Below are 19,623 nucleotides of genomic sequence, written 5' to 3' on the forward strand. Positions count from 1 at the left end.
TTTTGGACCTTATAGATCAACATTTGAAGTTTGTTGAGTTTGGGTCAAGTTGAGTTCTAAGTGGTTCTTGTGTTAGCAGGTTAGGAGGTCTGGTTTGGGTCGATTAATAAACATCAATTTCCGTGGTTGATGTGTTAAATAACTTGTGGGCTTTTGGGCAGGTATTCTGCAGTTGGACATGTATGCATAAAACTCTATAGGCGATAACTTGATGTCTTTGTGATCTCTGTAGGTGATGTTGTGGCTATGCAAGGAGACGCTAGCTATGACAACTCGAGCTGCATGGAGCACACCATTCCAACTCTTGTGGGGAGCTTTCTTTGATGATGGGGATGAAATGAGTATGGAGGGCCAGAGTGAAAGATGGAGCTTGGTTGGAATTTTAGCAGAATCATGGCCAAATAATCTTGACAATCTCATCCAATGTTTGTGTGCACAAAGGGTAGTGCAATGAGCCAGAGATTGGCCAAAAATAAGAAAAACCATTAATGGGTGCTGGAGCAACGATAAAAGGTTGAGGATTAAAATCAAATTCTGTAAACCAAGGGGATATTGTTAGATCCGAGGCTTGAATTTCCAATTTCTATCAATATCAATTGTTAGATGGATAGGAGCATATCAATTTGTATGATCTATGTACAACTGTTTTCATCTACTTCAATTTTTTCCATATACTAACTATGCTCGGGATTTGCCTTGTGTTTTCGGAATTAATTTTTTATATCTTGGGGGACCGTGCGCGACAGCGCACGGGCCAACAACTAGTGAGTTAAAAACCCAGGAAACCATTTTGCCAAATCTGCTTGGACACCATATAGACCCGGAAGAGATGATTAGCATACTTGGTAAAATATCCACATGCATCACAAGGAGGGCAGAGAGGCCCATATCATATATGTGCCTCTAAACGCATATATGAGGGCATGGTGGTAATTGCACCATTGTTTTAAAAACTTTTGAGTACCGTTTTAAGAAATGAACACCATTTTTGAACTTCTGAGTACCCTTTTGAGCTTTTGAGTACCATTTTTGAACTTATGAGTACCATTTTTGAACTTCTGATTACCATTTTTGAGTTTCTGGGTACCATTTTTGAACTTATTTTGGTTTGATATGTTTTTGTCAAAACATATCTGATATTGGAATACAGTTCCTTCATCACAAGCCCCATCCACCTCAATGTCCCTATGCTAAAGTTGAGATTTAATGGTTAGAATCCCGTGTAAAATGCACCACAAGAAACTTTTTATTTGGAAGAGTGTTGAGTCGCTAGAGCTCAGAGAATGTTGCAATACCATCCATAGCCGATTTAATGAAAAGTTTATGTGACGGGTGATTAGCCATTTAGCCCAGTGAAGAAAGTTTTTTTCTCCAAATTTGGAGGATCCATTGCCGTGATATCGAGTGCATCATTTAAGAACCAAACCTAACAAATCGGGGGAGCATTCCACGAATAAAGACTTCGTTTGATTCACTTGATTTTGAGTTTTTAACTAAAATTACCTTATCTGAATTTAATTTTGCTGAAAAAATTTAACTTATTTGAATTTATTTTGCTGAAAAAACTTATTTGTGTGTTAAGTTATACGCATAATGAACGTTGCTTGAGCATTCACCACAGGATAATTAGAATTTGATTCTAGATTGTTACTGTTGAAGTAAGCATTCATTAGATCACCACGTGTGCTCCTCAACTGCCACTACAAATCTACAATCTCCTTTAACATCAAAATTACAAGAAATTGCTACGAATTTAACCCAACAAACTCCAATCCAATGTCTTTCTCTTCAATTTTCAGCACCACATTACCCTCATTTTCAATTCCAAGTGCGAGAAATCGCCCTAGTTTTTGTTACCCTTCAATAGTTCTTCACTCAATTTCCAGAAAAATCCCACTTGGGTCTTTGAATTCATCGTTTTTTCAAGATGGGTTTTCTCTAAAATCATTCAATTTTAATGGGGTTTCTGTAAATTCCACACAGAATTCTTCTTCTGCTAAAGTTCATGCTAGAGCAGCTACTGAGCAAACCATCCATGATTTTACTGTCAAGGTAATTGCTTCCCCCTAAATTTTGCCCAAAATGTGGATAAATTTGTAATCTTCCCTTTTATTATACTTCGTATTAAATAACAATTGCAAGTTTTGAGCTTTTTGATCTGTGATTTGTGATTGATTGCGTTTAAACTGTAGAACATTTAGTTACTTTGTAGTGCACAAGGTGATAATTAAGGTTAGATTAGTAGAATATATGCTGGTTTCTGTTAAATGTTCAACCTGTTTATTAGTTGTGGGATGGGGTTTTAGCCGTTTAGGTCAAAAACGAATTAGGTGTTACCGAAGCATGAAGAGTAGAGGTCAATGGAGCTTATATTATGGCCAATACCGAAGTTTATGTTGATTAGAATTAAAACGAGGGACAGCCTCCACTATAGAGGCAAGCTATACCTTGACGGCTGGGGTGATTACCGGTTGTATGTTGAATTGTCGCGGTAGTTGTAGTATCTTGTATTGTAGTTGAGTTGTTTGAATAACTTTGATTTGAATAACCTTGATTTGAATAACCTTGATTTTGAGGTTAAAGTGTGAATGATTAAGGATGTATTGCCTCCTATTCTAGTTTAAGCATACCTGTTATCCAAGCATTGTTTATGACTCAGAATTATATTTTGAGTCTTTTGTTGCTTTTCCACATCCTTGGATATCACTTGGTAGCAGGGGTTTTGTGCCTAGAAATGGAAAATTGTTTACATTAGTAGGTTGCCTGACTTGTCTCTAGTGTCTAGCATATCGACTATCAAACGCAAGACACGGTAAAATTGTGGAACTGATTGTAATGTATATGATGCAGGATATTGATGGAAAAGATGTTGCTCTGAGCAAATTCAAGGGGAAGGCTCTTCTAATAGTCAATGTTGCTTCAAAGTGGTACATGTTCCATCTCCCTTTAAAATTGCTTTTTACTCAAAGACATGGTTATCTTATGTACAGTTTGCTTTGATACCTAAGAATGCATGTGTGTATATCACAATGAAATGGTTGCATTTTGTTTTCAGTGGTTTGACGTCATCAAACTATTCGGAACTCTCACAAGTGTATGAAAAGTACAAAACTCAGGGTAAGTTGGGCATTTCGGTATTATTGTGTTCGTTCTTATTTTTCCAAACCTTTAGGCGGAGTCCTTTTGTTAAAAAGAAACATGTGAATCTTTTATAGTTACGAGTATTGGTTTATTACAGCCTTCACTCTTCAGTATAATCACCTGAGTATTCTTTTGTGCAGCCTCGTGAATCTATGTGTACTTTTAGCAGAGCAATCATAAGTGAACATATTCAATAGTTTCTTTAGTATATACTTTGGTTTCTTTTGGCATTCTTCTCAATACAAGCTTGTAGGTTTAATTCTACCAAAGTGCATTTCTAGAAACAAATGCTCTTTATTGGTTTGAATAATCTCAAGACTTTCTTCTCTATTATTGTACAGACTGAAAAATGAGATAATAACTGTTTTCCATGTGCAGGGTTTGAGATTCTAGCATTCCCATGCAATCAATTTGGAGGCCAAGAACCTGGCTCAAATCCTGAGATTAAGAAATTCGCATGTACAAGATTCAAAGCTGAATACCCCATTTTTGATAAGGTTTGTTAGTGAACTCATTCCATTAGCTTTTAATCGCCAGAGAACCATACTTGCCCAGTTACTGACACCATGACTGCTACTGCTACTGAATGTAACAGGTGGACGTGAATGGTCCAAACACAGCCCCGGTTTACCAGTTCCTCAAGTCAAGCGCTGGTGGGTTTTTGGGTGACTTGGTCAAGTGGAACTTCGAAAAGTTTCTGGTGGACAAAAATGGCAAGGTTGTAGAGCGATACCCACCTACAACATCCCCTCTCCAGATTGAGGTGTGTTCCGGAATTCTTTTATTTCAATTTCTGACTAATTGTACATTAATAATTAGATGTTGTTGCTATATCAAGATTCAAGAGGCCGAAGACTTCTTTTCCCCTTTATCTTTGTATGTATGCTGTGCTTTTGTCTATGCTTTGTCAAACTGGCGCACCACTGCCCTGACCTTATTAGAGTCTATCTCATGCATGCCGTTTGCTTTGGTTATTTCTATCATCTGTTTACACTGTGACATATAGGGTGGTTCTACTATTTTGGATTATTTTTCAAGTGAAAATGTTTCCTAGTTTTTTCCCCATTATGCTAATTGCTAACAGGAGCAGCAAATTGCAAGAGATGATTTGGCATTGAGAGTTGAAAGATCCTTATGAAGTGCTTCCCTCTTCTTTTGGACATGGCGACAATTAGTAGTAGTAGTAGTTGTCCTAAATCACGACTGTAAACTCAGACGAATAAGCTCTTGTCCTTTTATGTCATTTAGACAGTCAGGGTATGCTTGGTATAAATATAAGGAAGGAAATGGAAAGGAAACAAATAAGGAGGGGAAAGAGTAATGCTAGCTATTACCATTATTAGTTGTTTGGTATACATTAGGAAATGAATCACTTGTAACAAATTGGGGATTGAGGAGGGTAACAGTTTTGTTACCAAAGGGTTGGGAGAGGTAACAAATGGTGGTGATGGTTACCCTTAGAAAATAGATAGTGTTTACCACACCTCTCATACCAAACATTAGGTAATGGAAATAGTTAAGCGATTTCATTTCCATTACTTAAAAACTCTATACCGAACATGCTCTCAATAAATAACAAAGACAGAGTATCATTTTCTTATTTCCATTCTACAAGTTCATACTAGCTTATACTGGTGTCTGCTAATCAAATTTCTGTATGTGCTAAAGTCCTTAATTTTCTTTGAACTTACAGAAAGACATTAAGAAGTTGCTGGCAGCATAAAACTTCACGGTATACACCCCCAAAGAGAAGATAAGTGCGGTATAGTTTCATCACTGTTGCTGAATATTTTTTGTTACTCTTTTTGCTGTTTCTTTTCGAGGGAATGAGAATGACTATATTTGTACTGGTACACCTACCAAATGCAATGTAATCCTGAACTCCTGATAAAGATAGGAGTATTTAAATGCTATACATTGTTGGTGAATTAGCAATAGCTAGCTCGGCTCGGCTCGTATCGTATCGTATCAGGAGCGTCAAAACAATACTGTGATGTTGTAAATGGTTTCCTTTCTCTTACATGCGGACATGCCTTTGTTATTGTTACCTTTTATTTTATTTTTACAGAAAGTCTAATGAACTTTTAACTTTTTTAATCAGCATTAGCGCAAAATGCTGAATTGTTAATAAGTTTCAACTTTTAAATTACTGAAGTTACTCGTCTGAATGTCTGAGATCAATATTACCAAACATGTACCACACAAAAAAAAAATCAAAATTTATCATCAATATTAAATTATTAATCGATTACTCCCTCCGTTACTTAATACTCGCACCCATATTATATCAAAACAAACGCAACAATGTAACAACAATAATCTGAGTGCCTCAATGGTTGTGCTTTAACTCACTAAGCCAGCGGACCTAGGTTCGATTTCCATCAATTACTCATTTATTCTTTTTCCCTTTCCTTCCTCTTTTAAACGGTTTCTTTCATTTATTCTTTTCCATTTCCTCCTCTTTTAAACAGTTTATTTTCCCTTTCCTCTCTCTTTTATAGATTTCCTTCATTTATAATCATTTAAAAATTTACATCCTTCACTCACCACTCCCACCCCTTATACCTTTTTCACTAACTATATTAAAAAAAATACCCCAATATCAACAAAAAGCCATTAAATTAATAATTCAATTCAAGTATTTAAACTCTGCACGATCAAACCGGTGCGAGTATTAAGGGACGGAGATAATATTTGAATAGAACACACCCTAAGCATATTACGTATGCGTATGTAATATTACATTGCAGAGTACCTAACCAGGGGGAGTTTGTTCACACGGATTAAGGCCCTGCTCTTCTGAACTTTGTTTGGCTGAACTTAATTGAACTGAATATAAATAATAAATAATAAATAATAAATAATTATGGCGATTATGGAGATTAGGGCAACTCCCATATTCCGGTGAATTATACGGCCGTTGAAGGTGATTCCGAGCGGCATTTCGAGGCGGTTTCAGGTGGCGGTTTCAGGCGGTTTCGGCGGATTCAGGCGGTAGTTTAGGTGCAATTTTCTGGCGATTTTGGCGTCGTATTCAGGAAGTTCTCAGGCGGTTTTGAAGCAGTTTTCAGGCGGTTTGCGGGGGCTTTTCAGGCGTCGGGATTTCGGGGCTGTCTTCAGGCAGTTACGGCGCGGTTTCCGGCAGTGTTGCGTGGTCTTTTCCGGTTCCTGGCAATTCGGGAGTTCGTTTCAGGTTCTTGCGTTCAATTTGGTGTTCGTAATTTGGTGTTCAGTTTGGTGTTCAGTTTGCGTTCAGTTTGGCAGTTCAGGTTCTGATCAGGTTGGTTCAGTTTCCGGCTATTCGTAATTTCAGTTCCTGTTCGGGGTTCAGTTCAGTGATTTCAAGTTCGTACGTCCAGTTTGGTGATTGGTGTTTGTCTTGGAGATTGGTGTTTGTCTTGGAGTTTGGTGATTTGGTCAGATTATTGCATTGTTGTTGTGCGTTTGGTGATTTGGTGATTGGTGATTTGGTCAGATTATTGCATTGTTGTTGTGCGTTTGTTTTGGAGATTGGTGTTTGTCTTGGAGTTTGGAGTTTGGGCAGCTTGAGTTGTTGCTCTTTGGTGTTGTTATTGTTTGCGTGTGTGTTGAGGTTATCAAGTGTGCGTTTGGTGTTGGTGGTGCTGTTGAAGTGCTTTGATATGGAGGCTTCCGTGGAGAAGTTTCATTGCCCTTTTGTGGGTCTTAGCGGGTGCCAGGATGGCGGTGGGCGTGGTTTGGTAAGGAGTTCTCTGATCACTCACTTACGGGATCGTCATTGTTGCTCTGATGTGCGGGATGTAACCCGTCAGTCCCTTACTACCAATTTGCAGGTTTTTACTTCGGCTGAGGTTACCTTTCGTCGTATGGGAATTTGGTTATGTGGAGATTGTTTCAAGACGCATACTCATCGTATTAGGTGTCGGCATGGCAGTGGTTCTAGTACGGTTTTTGTGGACCCACCTAATTTTGGGGATGGTACTATTCGTTTTACTCTCTACGGTATTCAAAAACCTCAAGCTCCTGCTTCCGAGCTGTCTACTTCTGATGCGCCTCGAGAACAATATTTTTCTTTTGATGTTGCTCTTCTGGACACTTTATGGTCTAAGCGGTTGCGTTCTGTGAAATCCATCCCTCCCAAATGTCGTTTGGGTTTTTCGCGAGTTCTGAAAGGGGCGCTTGATAAGGTGATTTGCAGACCAGATGACATCGCTTGTTGGGTTCAGTTGCTCGTGTTACCTCTTTGTGTCCTCAAGACTTTTTCTCCACGAAGTAATCGTGAGTGTTCCTCCGGTGTTAGGCGGCGGCAACAGGAGGAGTGTATCACCTCTGCTATTCGTTCTTGGGGTGTGCCTGGCGGTTCTGAGCAACTTGTCATAGACACATTGGCTAGCGTGTCTCCCTCTCTATTGGATGTTGACGATGACCATGATTTGGCGGAGCGTAATATTAAGCAATGCAAGAGAAAGATTTCTGACGGTCACTACACTGCTGCCGTTAGGGTTCTTTCTTCCTCAGGTCTTTCCCCTTACGATGATGCTACTCTTGCAGATTTACAAGCAAAGCACCCTTCCGTTCCGGTCCCTACCTTACCGGATAACCCTGTTGATCATCACCTTTCTGCTTCCTCCGCTGTTGTTTTGGAGCAGATTATGGGCTTTCCGCGTGGTACTTCGTGCGGTAGAGATGGCTTGCGTGCTCAACACCTTTTGGATTGCTTGGGTGGTGCTGCTGTAGCTGTTTCTGATGAGTTGGTGGATGCTATCACTCAGGTAGTTAATCTCTTTCTTGCTGGGAAGTGTCCCGCTGAGCTTGGAGGATACATTGCTAGTGCTCCTCTTACGCCATTGGTTAAGCCTGGTGGGGGTGTTCGGCCTATTGCGGTGGGTACTATTTGGAGGCGCCTTATTTCTAAGGTCGGGGCTGCTTTGATTGGTCCGCGTTTAGGAAACTACTTTGGAGGTCTGCAGTTTGGTGTTGGGGTTCCAGCAGGTGGTGAGGCCATTCTCCATGCTGTCAATCGGTTGGTTGAGGCTCGTGGGGCCGATGTTGGCCTATCTATGTTATTGGTGGATTTTCAGAATGCTTTCAATTTAGTTGATCGATCGGCTTTGTTGCGTGAGGTTCGGCTCCATTGTCCTGCTCTTTCGCGTTGGGTTGAATTCTGCTACTCTTCTCCAGCGCGGCTGTATTATGGGGAGCATACCTTGTGGTCTTGTCAGGGTGTGCAGCAAGGGGATCCTCTCGGCCCTTTGCTTTTTTCTCTGGTTCTACATCCATTGGTGTGTCGAATTCGAGACTCATTTGATCTATCTCTTCAGGCATGGTACTTGGACGATGGCACTATTGTTGGTGACACTTTGGTGGTTGGGCAGGTCTTGGAGTTGATTTTGGAGGAGGGGCCTCGTTTAGGTCTCCATGTTAATGTTGAGAAGACGGAGGTTTTCTGGCCTTCGGAGGACCCACGCTGTCGTCTAGAGGGTGTCTTTCCTACGGATATTGCTCGTCCTGAGCTTGGTGTTAAGTTGCTTGGTGGCCCAGTCAGTACGGATTCTTCTTTTTGTAAGGAGGTTGTTTCGCAGCGTGTGTCGAAGACTGTTGTGTTGATGGATGCTGTAGCCAAGCTTAATGATCCCCAGTGTGAGTTGTTGCTTCTTCGTGCGTGTACTGGAGTTTCTAAACTCTACTTTGCTATGCGCACTTGTCCGCCTCATCTTTTCGAAGCGGCCCAATTATCTTTTGATGTGGCTCTGCGGGCTTCTTTAGAGCGCATCGTGGTTGCTTCGGGACCTGGGTTCGGTGACTGGCAATGGCGCCTTGCCACCTTGCCTTATTCTTATGGAGGATTGGGTGTTTATTCAGCTGGTGATGTTCGGCATTATGCTTTTCTTGCATCCCGTTTGCAGTCTTCTGGTTTGCAGGATTCGCTTCTTCGGCTTTCAGGTGTTGAAGGTCCGGGACCGGCCTTTGATGATGCTCTTGGTCTTTTCAACAGGACCGTGGAGACCGACCTTATGCGTAGCCCTAGTGAGATCGCTGCCCCCAGACTCATGAAGAAATTGGCAGACATATATTTCACGAAGGTTATTGCTGATGCGGAATCCGCCTACTCCTTATCTTCACGTCTTGTTGCCCTATGGAAATCTCAGCAGGGGGATCACTCCTCAGCTTGGTTGCGGGCAGTCCCCATCTCGGGGTTAGGCCAGACTATGAACGGTAAGACTTATCGTTCGGTTCTTTGCTATCGGTTGGGTATTCCGTTGTTCTCTGATTCGACGCCGTGCTCTGCTTGCTCTCGGGTTTTCGACGGGGACATTTATGGGGATCATGCCGTGTCTTGTGCTGGGATTGTGGGTATCAAACATCGTCATAATGTTGTTCGTGATACCCTTTTGGATATTTGCTATCGGTCGGGGATTTCTGCTCGCAAGGAGGTTGATGTTGGGCTGACTAGTGAGAGCGATGGAGCTCTTCGTCCTGCAGATATATTGCTTTACTCATGGGATGGCGGTCTAGATGTGTGTGTTGACTTGACTGGGTCTTCCCCTATGACGCAATCTGGGTTGTCAGGCTTCATTCCGGGTCGGGTTGTGGCGGTTGCAGCTCAGCGGAAGCAGGATAAGTATGCGGCACGTTGTAGGGCTTTGGGTTACGGTTTCTTTCCTTTTTGCTTCTCTTCTTTTGGGGAATTAGAGAAAGGGGCTGTTTCTTTGCTGAAGCGGGTTCAGGCGTACTCCAGGGCTCAGGACATTGGGGCACGGGCAGCTGCCCACATTTTCAGCAGGATCGGGTTCGCCATAGCTAGAGGAGTGGGGGCCCAGATTGTATCTCGGCTCCCCTCCAACTTCTTGTAGTTCACTTGATCTTTATAGCTTGTTAAGCTTGTAACGTTATAATAATAATAATAATAATAATAATAATAATAATAATAATAATAATAATAATAATAATAATAATAATAATAATAATAATAGTAAATAAATATGAATATTACGATATAATTAATAGTAACTAGTCTTATATGCACGCGATGCGTGCGAAATTATATAAAAAACTTAAAATTTTATTGTTACAACTAATTCCAACAAATATTAGGCAAGAAAATATTCGCAAAGTTCATATTTAAAAACATTAAGGCCATACTATAGGTCAATTTTGCAATCTACGTTCATATTTAACTAATCACAACAATTGCATCAATCAAAAATCTATTTACGTAAGAAATGTAAATAATAATACAAAGTAATAAACATTTTACATTAGTTTCATCTCCTACTATTTGCTGCTGAAATACTGACAACCAAAAGATATCTAAGATTAGAAAAGAATAAGTGACATTGTTGTTGGAGTTTTCCCCCTTTTGGTCTATGTTGAAAAACTCCAAATTAGGTTGCTTCAAAAGAATTAAAGTTCCCGTAAATACAATGTGGGTTTTCTTACTATGAATCATCAATTTTGGAGCGTAATTATTGAATTAATTGTGTAATGTCAACTAATTGATTTGTTGACCATTATTACCTTAATTGCTTCCTCCCACTACTACAAATCCCGCCTTTTGGAGACGCTTTTTGGACCGTTTTTCGACGCTAAAAAGCGTCGATAAATTAGCCCTCGACGCTTCAAGGAAGCGTCGAGAAAATTAAAGTCGAGAATATTCTCGACGCTTTTTGGCGTCGTGCACGGGGAGGCTTTTTGGCGTCCACTTTCATCCTCCAGAGTCGACAACCTCGACGCTTTTCGCCGTCCACAAGATTTTCCCGCTTTGCCCCACCCTTTTCCTAATCATTGTCCTCGACGCTTTTTGGCGTCCATAATTTCTTCAGCCTAGACGCTTATATGCGTCCACAGGTCTTTTCCTAATCAATGTCCTAGACGCTTTTTGTCGTCCATGTTTTCTTCAGCCTATCTTTTCCTAATCAATGTCCTCGACGCTTTTTGGCGTCATGTTTTCTTCAGCTTAGACGCCACAAGATTTTTTCCTGTTTTAACATTTTCCTATTTAATGTCCTCGACACCTACAGGCGTCCAGAAATTTATTTTGGCGGGATATTTAATTCAAAATGAGCACGATAATACGACCCCAAAAAACGTCCAAATTATTTGTATGATTAACCTTTTTTTTTTCCACGTACCTATATATTAATTCCTGTATCTATATATATATATATATATATATATATATATATATATATATATATATAAAAAATAAAACATTATTCATCACGTACAATTATAAATTTAAAATTAAAGTGCAACGTAACACAACATCGATCAATTAATTAACCTGAATTGTGAATACTTGGTCTTCAATTAACAATAAAATTAACTTATAATTCATAGTACATACACGTATGTTACTAACCAGAATCCAAACATACACGCATATATATCACTAATCGAAATCCTAACCAAATAGTCCAAAACAACATCATAAATCAAACCAGGCCAAGAAAAACTAAAACTTAGAAAAACTAACTAGCTAAGATGTACTACGTACATATATATACTATATGTGGATGATCGATGGTAGTAGCTCATATGAAGCTCAAGTGTCTTGGCCTTCATTTTGCTTTTGCACATTATCACGTTGGACGACCTTCAAAGAAAAATACAAAATGTAATAAGTACATAATAAGTCGGAAACTTGAACTACGAAGGAAATTAAATACAACATTCAGTTCTAGTTTGTTCTATATCACTCAAAGAATGTCTATTATAAATGAGAAAAAGCATAGCAGAGCCAAGAACATGTCAAAGACCTAGGGGTATAAATACTACAGCTGAACACACACACAGCAGAACACACACACAACATGCAGGGAGTGATCATGTCAATGACCTGGTGTATAAAACACACATTTTGTAACTGATGATGATACAGCATGTTCATACTATCTTTTCTAGCATCATGCATATATATTATCTTTCACTTTTCTGATATTTGGTTGTCTACTAACTTCAGGAACCCGTGAAGCGCGTTGTTTCATTTCAAGATGTTGGAAGAACTCTTGGAGGCAACAGTTCTGCAGTATCTGAGCAAACTGTTCCTGCTAAGATGTTATCATAGTTGCATCAGTTCTGCAGTTCTGAGCAAACAGATCTGATGTTATCATACTGCAGAACTGGTATGATCGCACCCATAAGTCCATAACCCTCAACAAACAGATCCCAATTAAGCTAAACAAGTAAAATGGGGAATTTTACAGTCAGACGGCTGATATTATTAAGCTAAACAAGTTGTACTTGATCCAACAGGTTCGAACAATGTGCAGCAATTAAGAAACCTAGGCTGATATCATATGAAAGATTTTAGGGCAGCAATTAAGAAACCTAGGCTAAATTTAGGAAGCGGCATCATGTGCACAATTTAAACATCAAGATGTTGGATTCTGAGATTTCTGTTTTTCTTTTGTCATGATGACGGTGATATGCTAATGAATTTCTCATGCTAGTCAGTAAGCTGAGTTGATTTTAAAAAACTTATAGAAAGCAAGAAATAAAACTCATAAACGAAATTGAGCATTCAAATTAGCAGATTATGAACAACTGCCTAATATTCCCATGTGACCTAAGCAATGGTCCAAACCAACTATCACATTTTTAATTGGAAGTTTTGGCATGAACAGTTGGTTTGACATTTCATTCAAGTCAACTGTCAATCAAAATGATGGTGGAATTGTGCAGTTAATACTACTTGACAAAATAACAACACACATAAACAAATATCGAATGAGTATTTGGTTTCTATTAATTAGGCTATTAACATATTTGAGTGTGAGCTATACTATGAATCTATATGAGAATTGACAGGTATTCTGAAAACGGGTGCAAAATATATTGTTTCCCCTCATACGTTACAAATAGTCCTTCTTGGAATCTTGGTACCATCTAATGAACCACCACAAACATGAAAATCAAATGAGTATATAGTTACACCCAAGAGAGGAGCATTGATGTAGAAATTAATATCCATATTCACATTCCACAAGAAACAAGTGAAAAATATACCATCTCAACAAACCACGTCCATGCCAAAAGCCTATCGTCTATCAAGCTTTTCAATTTAAGGCAAAATTAACCAGAGCTACACTATACAAAAAAGAGACAGCAAACAGCCAGACACCATTAGATGTAATCAAATCACATACTTCGTCCTTTTTCCCATGAATGAAAACAAACCGATGAATGGAAACAAATCAATGTCACATGCTTTTCCCATGGTTCATTCAATTTTCAATAACTACAATCACACTAGGTTTTGTTATTATAAGTCCTATCTGCCTCCACAACAATACAATAACACCGAAACCTCAAGTTTAAGCTCCATAGTCCTAAACAGCTAAGTTCAGAGATCCGCAGAGAAATAAATTCCTTTATTTACACATGATTTTCACATGGTTCATTCAATTTTCTACAACTACAATCACACTAGGGTTGAGTTGCTGTAGATATTTTATCTCTTGAATTGGGTAATTTGAATAGATATTTTATAATGTGAAAGTCTAGAGCTGGTATTTGTCTACAGTCTAAAGCGCACTTCTTTTAGAATGCTAAAGCGCACTTCATATACTACCTTTTCAGTTCCTTGCATTAACTATCAATAAAACTTGGTTTTCAAGCTTTGTTCTGATCAGTTTTAGACAAATCAGTTCTGATCAGTTTCAAGCATCTGTTTTTGTTTTCAGCTATGTTTATCTGTTTTTGTTTTCAGCTGTGTTTATCTGTTTTGAACACACACACAGCAGAACACACACACAACAGGGAACATGATCATGACAACCTAGAAACAACCTGGATTGTTATGGCTTATACAGATATCAAGTACAGAAGGTAGATGCAGACAAGATGCTCCAAGACAATTCAGATATTCGAAGTAACCAAATGCAAAAAGAGTTAAATGAGATGAAATTAGAATAATTACCCTTTTGTGTGCCATTCCCAAGACTTCTTGTGCACAATCAAGAGCTTTTGTTGAAGCAGTTCCTGTACGAACTTGACCTACTAGTTGAGCAAATTGTCCAATAAGAGTTTTAAGCAGCCAATTATTCTCTTTCACTTGCTCTTGCAGCTTTCCATTTTCCTTCTCAAGTGTTTCGTTTTTCTTGTTGATAGATGACACTTCTTCTTTTACATTTTCCATCACCACGGTCCTATGTCGAACTTTTCCATACCCATTCCTCCTTAGCACACCCTGCACTCCATAAACGTCGCTCGTTCGAACTCCAAGTCCGTAACCAACATGACGTTCTGGTACCTTTCCACCATGCATAGTGTCCTCAAAGGCAATATTCTCGAGTTCTTGTTGAGACTTAGAAGGGTCTACATTCTTCATCGATTCAACCATGGCCTTTGCATCATCCTGCACAAAAAAATTAGGATAACAATGCAAGATTAATTTCAGAAACTGTTTCGGAAACACATTTAGTGCAGTGTGGACTGCAAGTATTTAAATCAAATAGCTTAATAATATGGACTCATACAACAAAATCTTCAGTGAGTGTGTTTGGAAGAAAGGTCCCGTCCTTGCCCGTATGAGTCTTTATCCAAAGGGCTAATAAGCTCATTTTTACTCCATGCTCGTCTTCCTATACATGAGTAGCAATGTAATAAGTATTAAAGAAAATCTAGAAAGATGACACCATCATGAAATAAATAAAAGAATTAATGATTTGTACATAATCAGCTTGTTGGTTCGCATAGCTATTAGAACCAGATCTATGAAATTGAGTTTGGGAGGCTCGTGCTTCTTTTCCACAGTCTGACAATTTCTGCACTCACATTCAAAGAGATTTATTAAGAAAACAATAAACAAAGATTAATCAAACTTCAATTAAAAACATGGTACTTACTTGCCCTTCATCTGAATACCAAAATCTAACCAACTTTATCCACTCCTTACTGCTAATTCCATGTTGCGGAACTGCTTCTGTGGTCATCTGTGTTTCTGTTTTCTCCTCTGGTTTGTAGTAATCTTTCTTGAGAGAGTATTTATACTGCTTCCAGCTTTTATTGGCACACTTGAGAATTTGTGTGACGTATACTGGACCATCAGGAATAACAAAGCGATCCTGCAAAAAATGATTTACCACAATCAGCATAGAATCAAGTCAGACTGCTGGTTTTCAATCATATTTCAGATTTCCAACCATATTTCAGGTGCTGCTGATTTCCAATCATACTTGGTATTTACTTTTTGTGGGTGAATGATGCATTTCAACATTGAATAATCTGATGATTTATTGACGTTTATAGGTCTAATTAAGTAAAACGAAACAGATGTATTTCATGGGAGTATCAATTCAGTTTATGTGATGGACCGTACAGGCCGTACCACCAAGCCACCTACTCACATAGTCTATCATAGAAGAAACAAGAGGGGACAACATATAACAGCAGACCTGCAGAACAACAGCCATAACAAAGGGCAGCAAGAGGCACAGGAAATAGAGGAAGAAAGAAGAGAGCAGTAGTTAAGGAGTTTGTAGTACAATTAAGAGACTTGTAACCTAAAGTTACTAACTTGGAGAATAGTGGCCTCAAGCTATTGATTTATGTATGAACCTTTATCAATTAAATCAATCAAGCTCTCTTTCCTAGTTGCTGTGTCCTTTTCATTCTGTTTCTGCAGGTGGTTCTTGCAAGTTTATTGCAGTTTATAGGTCTCTTTTAAGTAAATTGAAGCAGATGATTTCCTAAGATTATACTTACATCTATCTCTGGTAACAATTTAGATTTTAGAGCCGCATCGACCTTTTTCCAGTTCTTGTATCCAACTGGACAGTAAGCCTCCATCTTTGCAAGGCTCCCAATGAATCTGACCAAGATCTGTCCACCTTTCCTAAGCGGTTGACACAAGTCATTGAATTCAACAAAGTACTTGATGCCATTGTTACTCCAGACATCGATTGTCTGAATAGGACCACTGGCCACTCCATAATTACCCTTAGCATCTGCATAAAAAGAGTTCAGACATCTTTAAACAGCCCACGATTAAAGCAATCATATAAATTGATGATAGTCTATGTATTCAATGATAATCTCTGCTTGCATTTAACGCGAGAGGTATAATCAGTTTGCTTGTTTGCTATCTGACAAGTAAACTGTCGTCTTATTTAAGTTAGCATATAAGATACACTTGAAGAACGGTTGCAATGTTTTGATACCTAATACTAAACTTAGTTTTCTGTAATTTTATTTCTTCTTATTCACCAACAGGTAGTTTTTCTGAAATCGGTTAAGCTTAAAACAAAAATCAGGAAATCAGGAAATCATTTAATATGGACTATTATTAACTTCTAAAAACATTACGATTATCATGAGATGCTTTTATTAAACTTTAAGATATAAGGACAAGGGAAACTATATCTAATGGTTAAAAATTGAACTTACCGATGGTCATAACCTCTTCCTTGTCATCAAAATCTACATTATCACGCCATTCTGGATATTGCCGTAAGGACTTCGATTTTTTTGAGTTCCCTTTTGGTTCTTGAACACCTTCTGCAGGGTATTTCGGTGGTTTTGAAGGTGGGATACTAGGTTGAATATTAGGTGTGTTCTGACTGGAGGAAGGAGAAGGGTATTTCGGTGGTTTTGAAGGTGGGATACTAGATTGAATATTAGGTGTGTTCTGACCGGAGGAAGGAGAAGGGTATTTCATTGGTTTTGAAGGAGGGATACTAGGTTGAATTGAAATCTTGGAAGTAATCTTAGGTGGAATTTTATTTTCAGTTGATGCCTCGAGTGAATTTGATGTTGATCCAGTAGGTGGTGTTTTCCATATAGCTTGTTGTGCACTTTTAGCAGTACTCGGACATGGAGGTGCAACCATCAATGCAGTGGTACCTGGTGGAGAGAATGGTCCAAATCTAACAGACTTAGGAACCTCAGATGGTTGTGATTGAGTAGCATGCTTTTTGGTTGGCTGTGATGCATCTTCACTCAAAGATGAGGTACATGATGGTAGCGAATTTGATGCTGATCCAGTAGCATCTGTTTCAATTTTGACTCTAACCCTCTTGCGATAAGTCATCCTTACTATGTAGCAACTGCAAGACAAGTCACAAAAAAACAGAATATTAGCAAGCAAGGCAACTAAACTAATGAAAACAACTGAAATGGACAAATGAACAACTGAACTAATGGAAACAACTAAAATGAACAAATCAGAACAACGGAAATAATGAAAACAAATTATATGGAAGTGAGCCTTTGAGTGACCAGCTGTTCAGAATAGATTAGCAACAAAGGACAGACTACTGAAGTGGAATTTGAGTATTGTTGGCAACTGTGGCTTATGTCAGTTGGCCGATGAAACTCTTTCCCACCTGTTCTTCTCATGCCAGTTCTCACAGGAAGTTTAGAGTCTGGTTTTGCAGTGTTTGGGTGTTAGTAGAAGCATTTGGTAGAAGTGCAAAGAGCTGTGAAGAAAAGTAGAAGAAGCAGGAGTGCAGACTGTAGATACAACATTGCATTTCTAGAAACAATCTATAGTATGACTCTATATTGATTTGAAGGAGTATTTTGTAAGTAATCAAATTATATTGCATTATATTGATTTGAAGGAGTATTTTGTAAGTAATCAAATTATCAATTGCATTATCTGGATGATGAAACCGGCAAAGAGAAAGGAGAGGTATTTTTCTAATATGGTTGCTGCAGGTATAGGAGCTCAGAAGAGAATATGTATATAGCTAGCATGATTGACAAGATAATTGGTTGTACTACTCACAGCTAGTCGAGAACCAGCTCTTACACATGTAATCCCACCCCAGTTCAACTTCATTTTTTTAGGCCTATAGCTGGTATTATATTCTAATTTGCCTGATATGATGACGGCTACCATAGCCACAATATTCTACCTCTTTGTTCAAGAACTCTAAACTGACAGTTAGAACTCATGAAATTCTGCATAACTATCAGGAATTAAAACCAATTACATAAACAGCAGGCAGAAACTTAACAAATGTTTACTTCTAATCAGATAAAATATAGCAGGTCTAACAGAACCATCAACCAGGGTAAAACAGGGCCAAAGAATCAATGAAAACAAGGGGGCACCCTTGGAGGAAGTGCTGTGTATGGCATATAATGAAGTTCAACATTTAATTTGAGCATATAAACTCTTCAACACACAATATAAACAGTTAACGTTGAAATAAACAGCAATGACCTATATGCAAAATCAAGCTCAATGCACCATGCAATGACACTGGCCATGTAAGAATCTATTGATCATTTCACTATCCAACAGAAGCAAAAGAGCTTAAGAGAAAAGAAGAACGAAATATGCAAGAAGCACATGTAATTTCAACCTCGTTGCCAAAAAGAAATGAATGAATTAGTTATTAGTTCTTCCACAATCAAGAATGCAAATAAGATTCCTCTATTGTGATTCCGGATTTAAACATAAAGAACATGTATTCATCTGCCCCCAGAAAGTCTCGGGAAGCTTCTGCAAACATCATAATAATCCACATTCAATACAGAAACTATTATCCAGATCAAAGCAAGTGAATGGCTTCTTTACTGAATTGGATGCTTGCAAGTAACTTTCTGACAAACTTACTCCACGACTCAAACCTGGAGCTTTAAACAGAGTTACTAAACACAAACTAGCAACAAATCTTGTTGATCGTCCAGAATATGATTTCAGTATTTCAGCAAATACATCCAAATCATAAGAAAATCTAGGCTTACTGCCAGTCCCATCACTATAATATTTTGATCACTTCAATCACAGTAGTTGATTACTTCAATCAAATTTGATGTCAAATCACTTTAAAATTGCCAGTCACAGGACTCCTAAGTCCTAACTCATATATTATACTCAAGTTAACAAACAGAAATGGAGATTGGCTTATAAATGACTCCAACACATCCAGTTTCTCATCAAAGTTTGATATGTCAGCGATAAAAAACCAATACACTCAACTGATAGCAGCTCACTAAAGCCCACACTATAGAACACCAGTTATTACTCAATGGAGATTGGCTTTATAAATGACTTCAACGCATCCAATTTCTCATCCAAATTTGATTTCTCAGCGATAAAACAATCAAAAATACACTCAACTGATAGAAGTCACTAAAGCCCACACAACATGACACTAGTGGTTACTCAAAAGTAGACTGTGCGCATCAGAAAACCATTCTGCAGGAGGCTTAACCCTAGTTTTTCTAGGGCGTTGACTTGTAAAATACAGAAACTATTATCCAGATCAAAGCAAGTGTTATAAAGTTGGCAACACAGCAAGGCAGCAGCAAGAATCTGTTGAAAGACTTACTTCTAGATTCAGAGTTGATCAGGTACTACAAGTTCATCCCCAAAACTAAAAGCACTTCTCTGTGTTCTGCATAAGCCAAAAAAAAAAAACATGTCAGCTATAAGTCAAGTTTTGTGTTAAATAAAGAGCTGTAGCAGTTAAGCAGGATACGAAATAGAAAAGGAAATCTCATAAAACAAATAAGCAAAACACCATTCAATAAGTAATATAAATATAA

General features: G+C 38.4%; 2 protein-coding genes across 2 annotated transcripts; one reads left to right on the plus strand and one right to left on the minus strand.

The window, feature by feature from the left end:
- The first annotated feature begins 1,641 nt into the window (after positions 1-1,641).
- Positions 1,642-5,188, plus strand: LOC110805842 (probable phospholipid hydroperoxide glutathione peroxidase). Its single transcript, XM_022011461.2, has 6 exons — positions 1,642-2,052; positions 2,851-2,927; positions 3,056-3,117; positions 3,520-3,638; positions 3,737-3,904; positions 4,835-5,188. Exons 1-6 carry the CDS (start codon positions 1,777-1,779, stop codon positions 4,862-4,864), a joined length of 732 nt encoding a protein of 243 aa, XP_021867153.1. The 5' UTR covers positions 1,642-1,776; the 3' UTR covers positions 4,865-5,188.
- Positions 5,189-11,430: 6,242 nt separating this feature from the next.
- LOC110784697 (uncharacterized) lies at positions 11,431-19,504 on the minus strand. The gene is made up of 8 exons (XM_056834757.1): positions 19,407-19,504; positions 16,510-17,168; positions 15,829-16,070; positions 14,970-15,188; positions 14,796-14,888; positions 14,601-14,705; positions 14,042-14,479; positions 11,431-11,716 (listed from the first exon to the last, which is right to left on the minus strand). The coding sequence occupies exons 2-8, from the start codon at positions 17,150-17,152 to the stop codon at positions 11,666-11,668; spliced, it is 1,791 nt and encodes a 596-aa protein (XP_056690735.1). The 5' UTR covers positions 17,153-17,168; positions 19,407-19,504; the 3' UTR covers positions 11,431-11,665.
- Positions 19,505-19,623: the final 119 nt, after the last annotated feature.

The sequence above is a fragment of the Spinacia oleracea genome, chromosome 1 (genome assembly GCF_020520425.1).
Source record: "Spinacia oleracea cultivar Varoflay chromosome 1, BTI_SOV_V1, whole genome shotgun sequence".
NCBI classification, from domain to species: domain Eukaryota; kingdom Viridiplantae; phylum Streptophyta; class Magnoliopsida; order Caryophyllales; family Amaranthaceae; genus Spinacia; species Spinacia oleracea.

Excerpts from the sequence above, each read along its gene's own strand:
- LOC110805842 (XM_022011461.2), top strand. The coding sequence starts at position 1,777 with ATGTCTTTCTCTTCAATTTTCAGCACCACATTACCCTCATTTTCAATT. Across the intron at positions 3,118-3,519 it reads TGAAAAGTACAAAACTCAGG|GGTTTGAGATTCTAGCATTC; the intron begins GTAAGTTGGGCA and ends TTCCATGTGCAG. Across the intron at positions 3,639-3,736 it reads AATACCCCATTTTTGATAAG|GTGGACGTGAATGGTCCAAA; the intron begins GTTTGTTAGTGA and ends TGAATGTAACAG.
- LOC110784697 (XM_056834757.1), bottom strand. The coding sequence starts at position 17,152 with ATGACTTATCGCAAGAGGGTTAGAGTCAAAATTGAAACAGATGCTACT. Across the intron at positions 14,889-14,969 it reads GGTATTCAGATGAAGGGCAA|AAATTGTCAGACTGTGGAAA; the intron begins GTAAGTACCATG and ends ATGTGAGTGCAG. Across the intron at positions 11,717-14,041 it reads TGGGAATGGCACACAAAAGG|GTCGTCCAACGTGATAATGT; the intron begins GTAATTATTCTA and ends TTTTCTTTGAAG.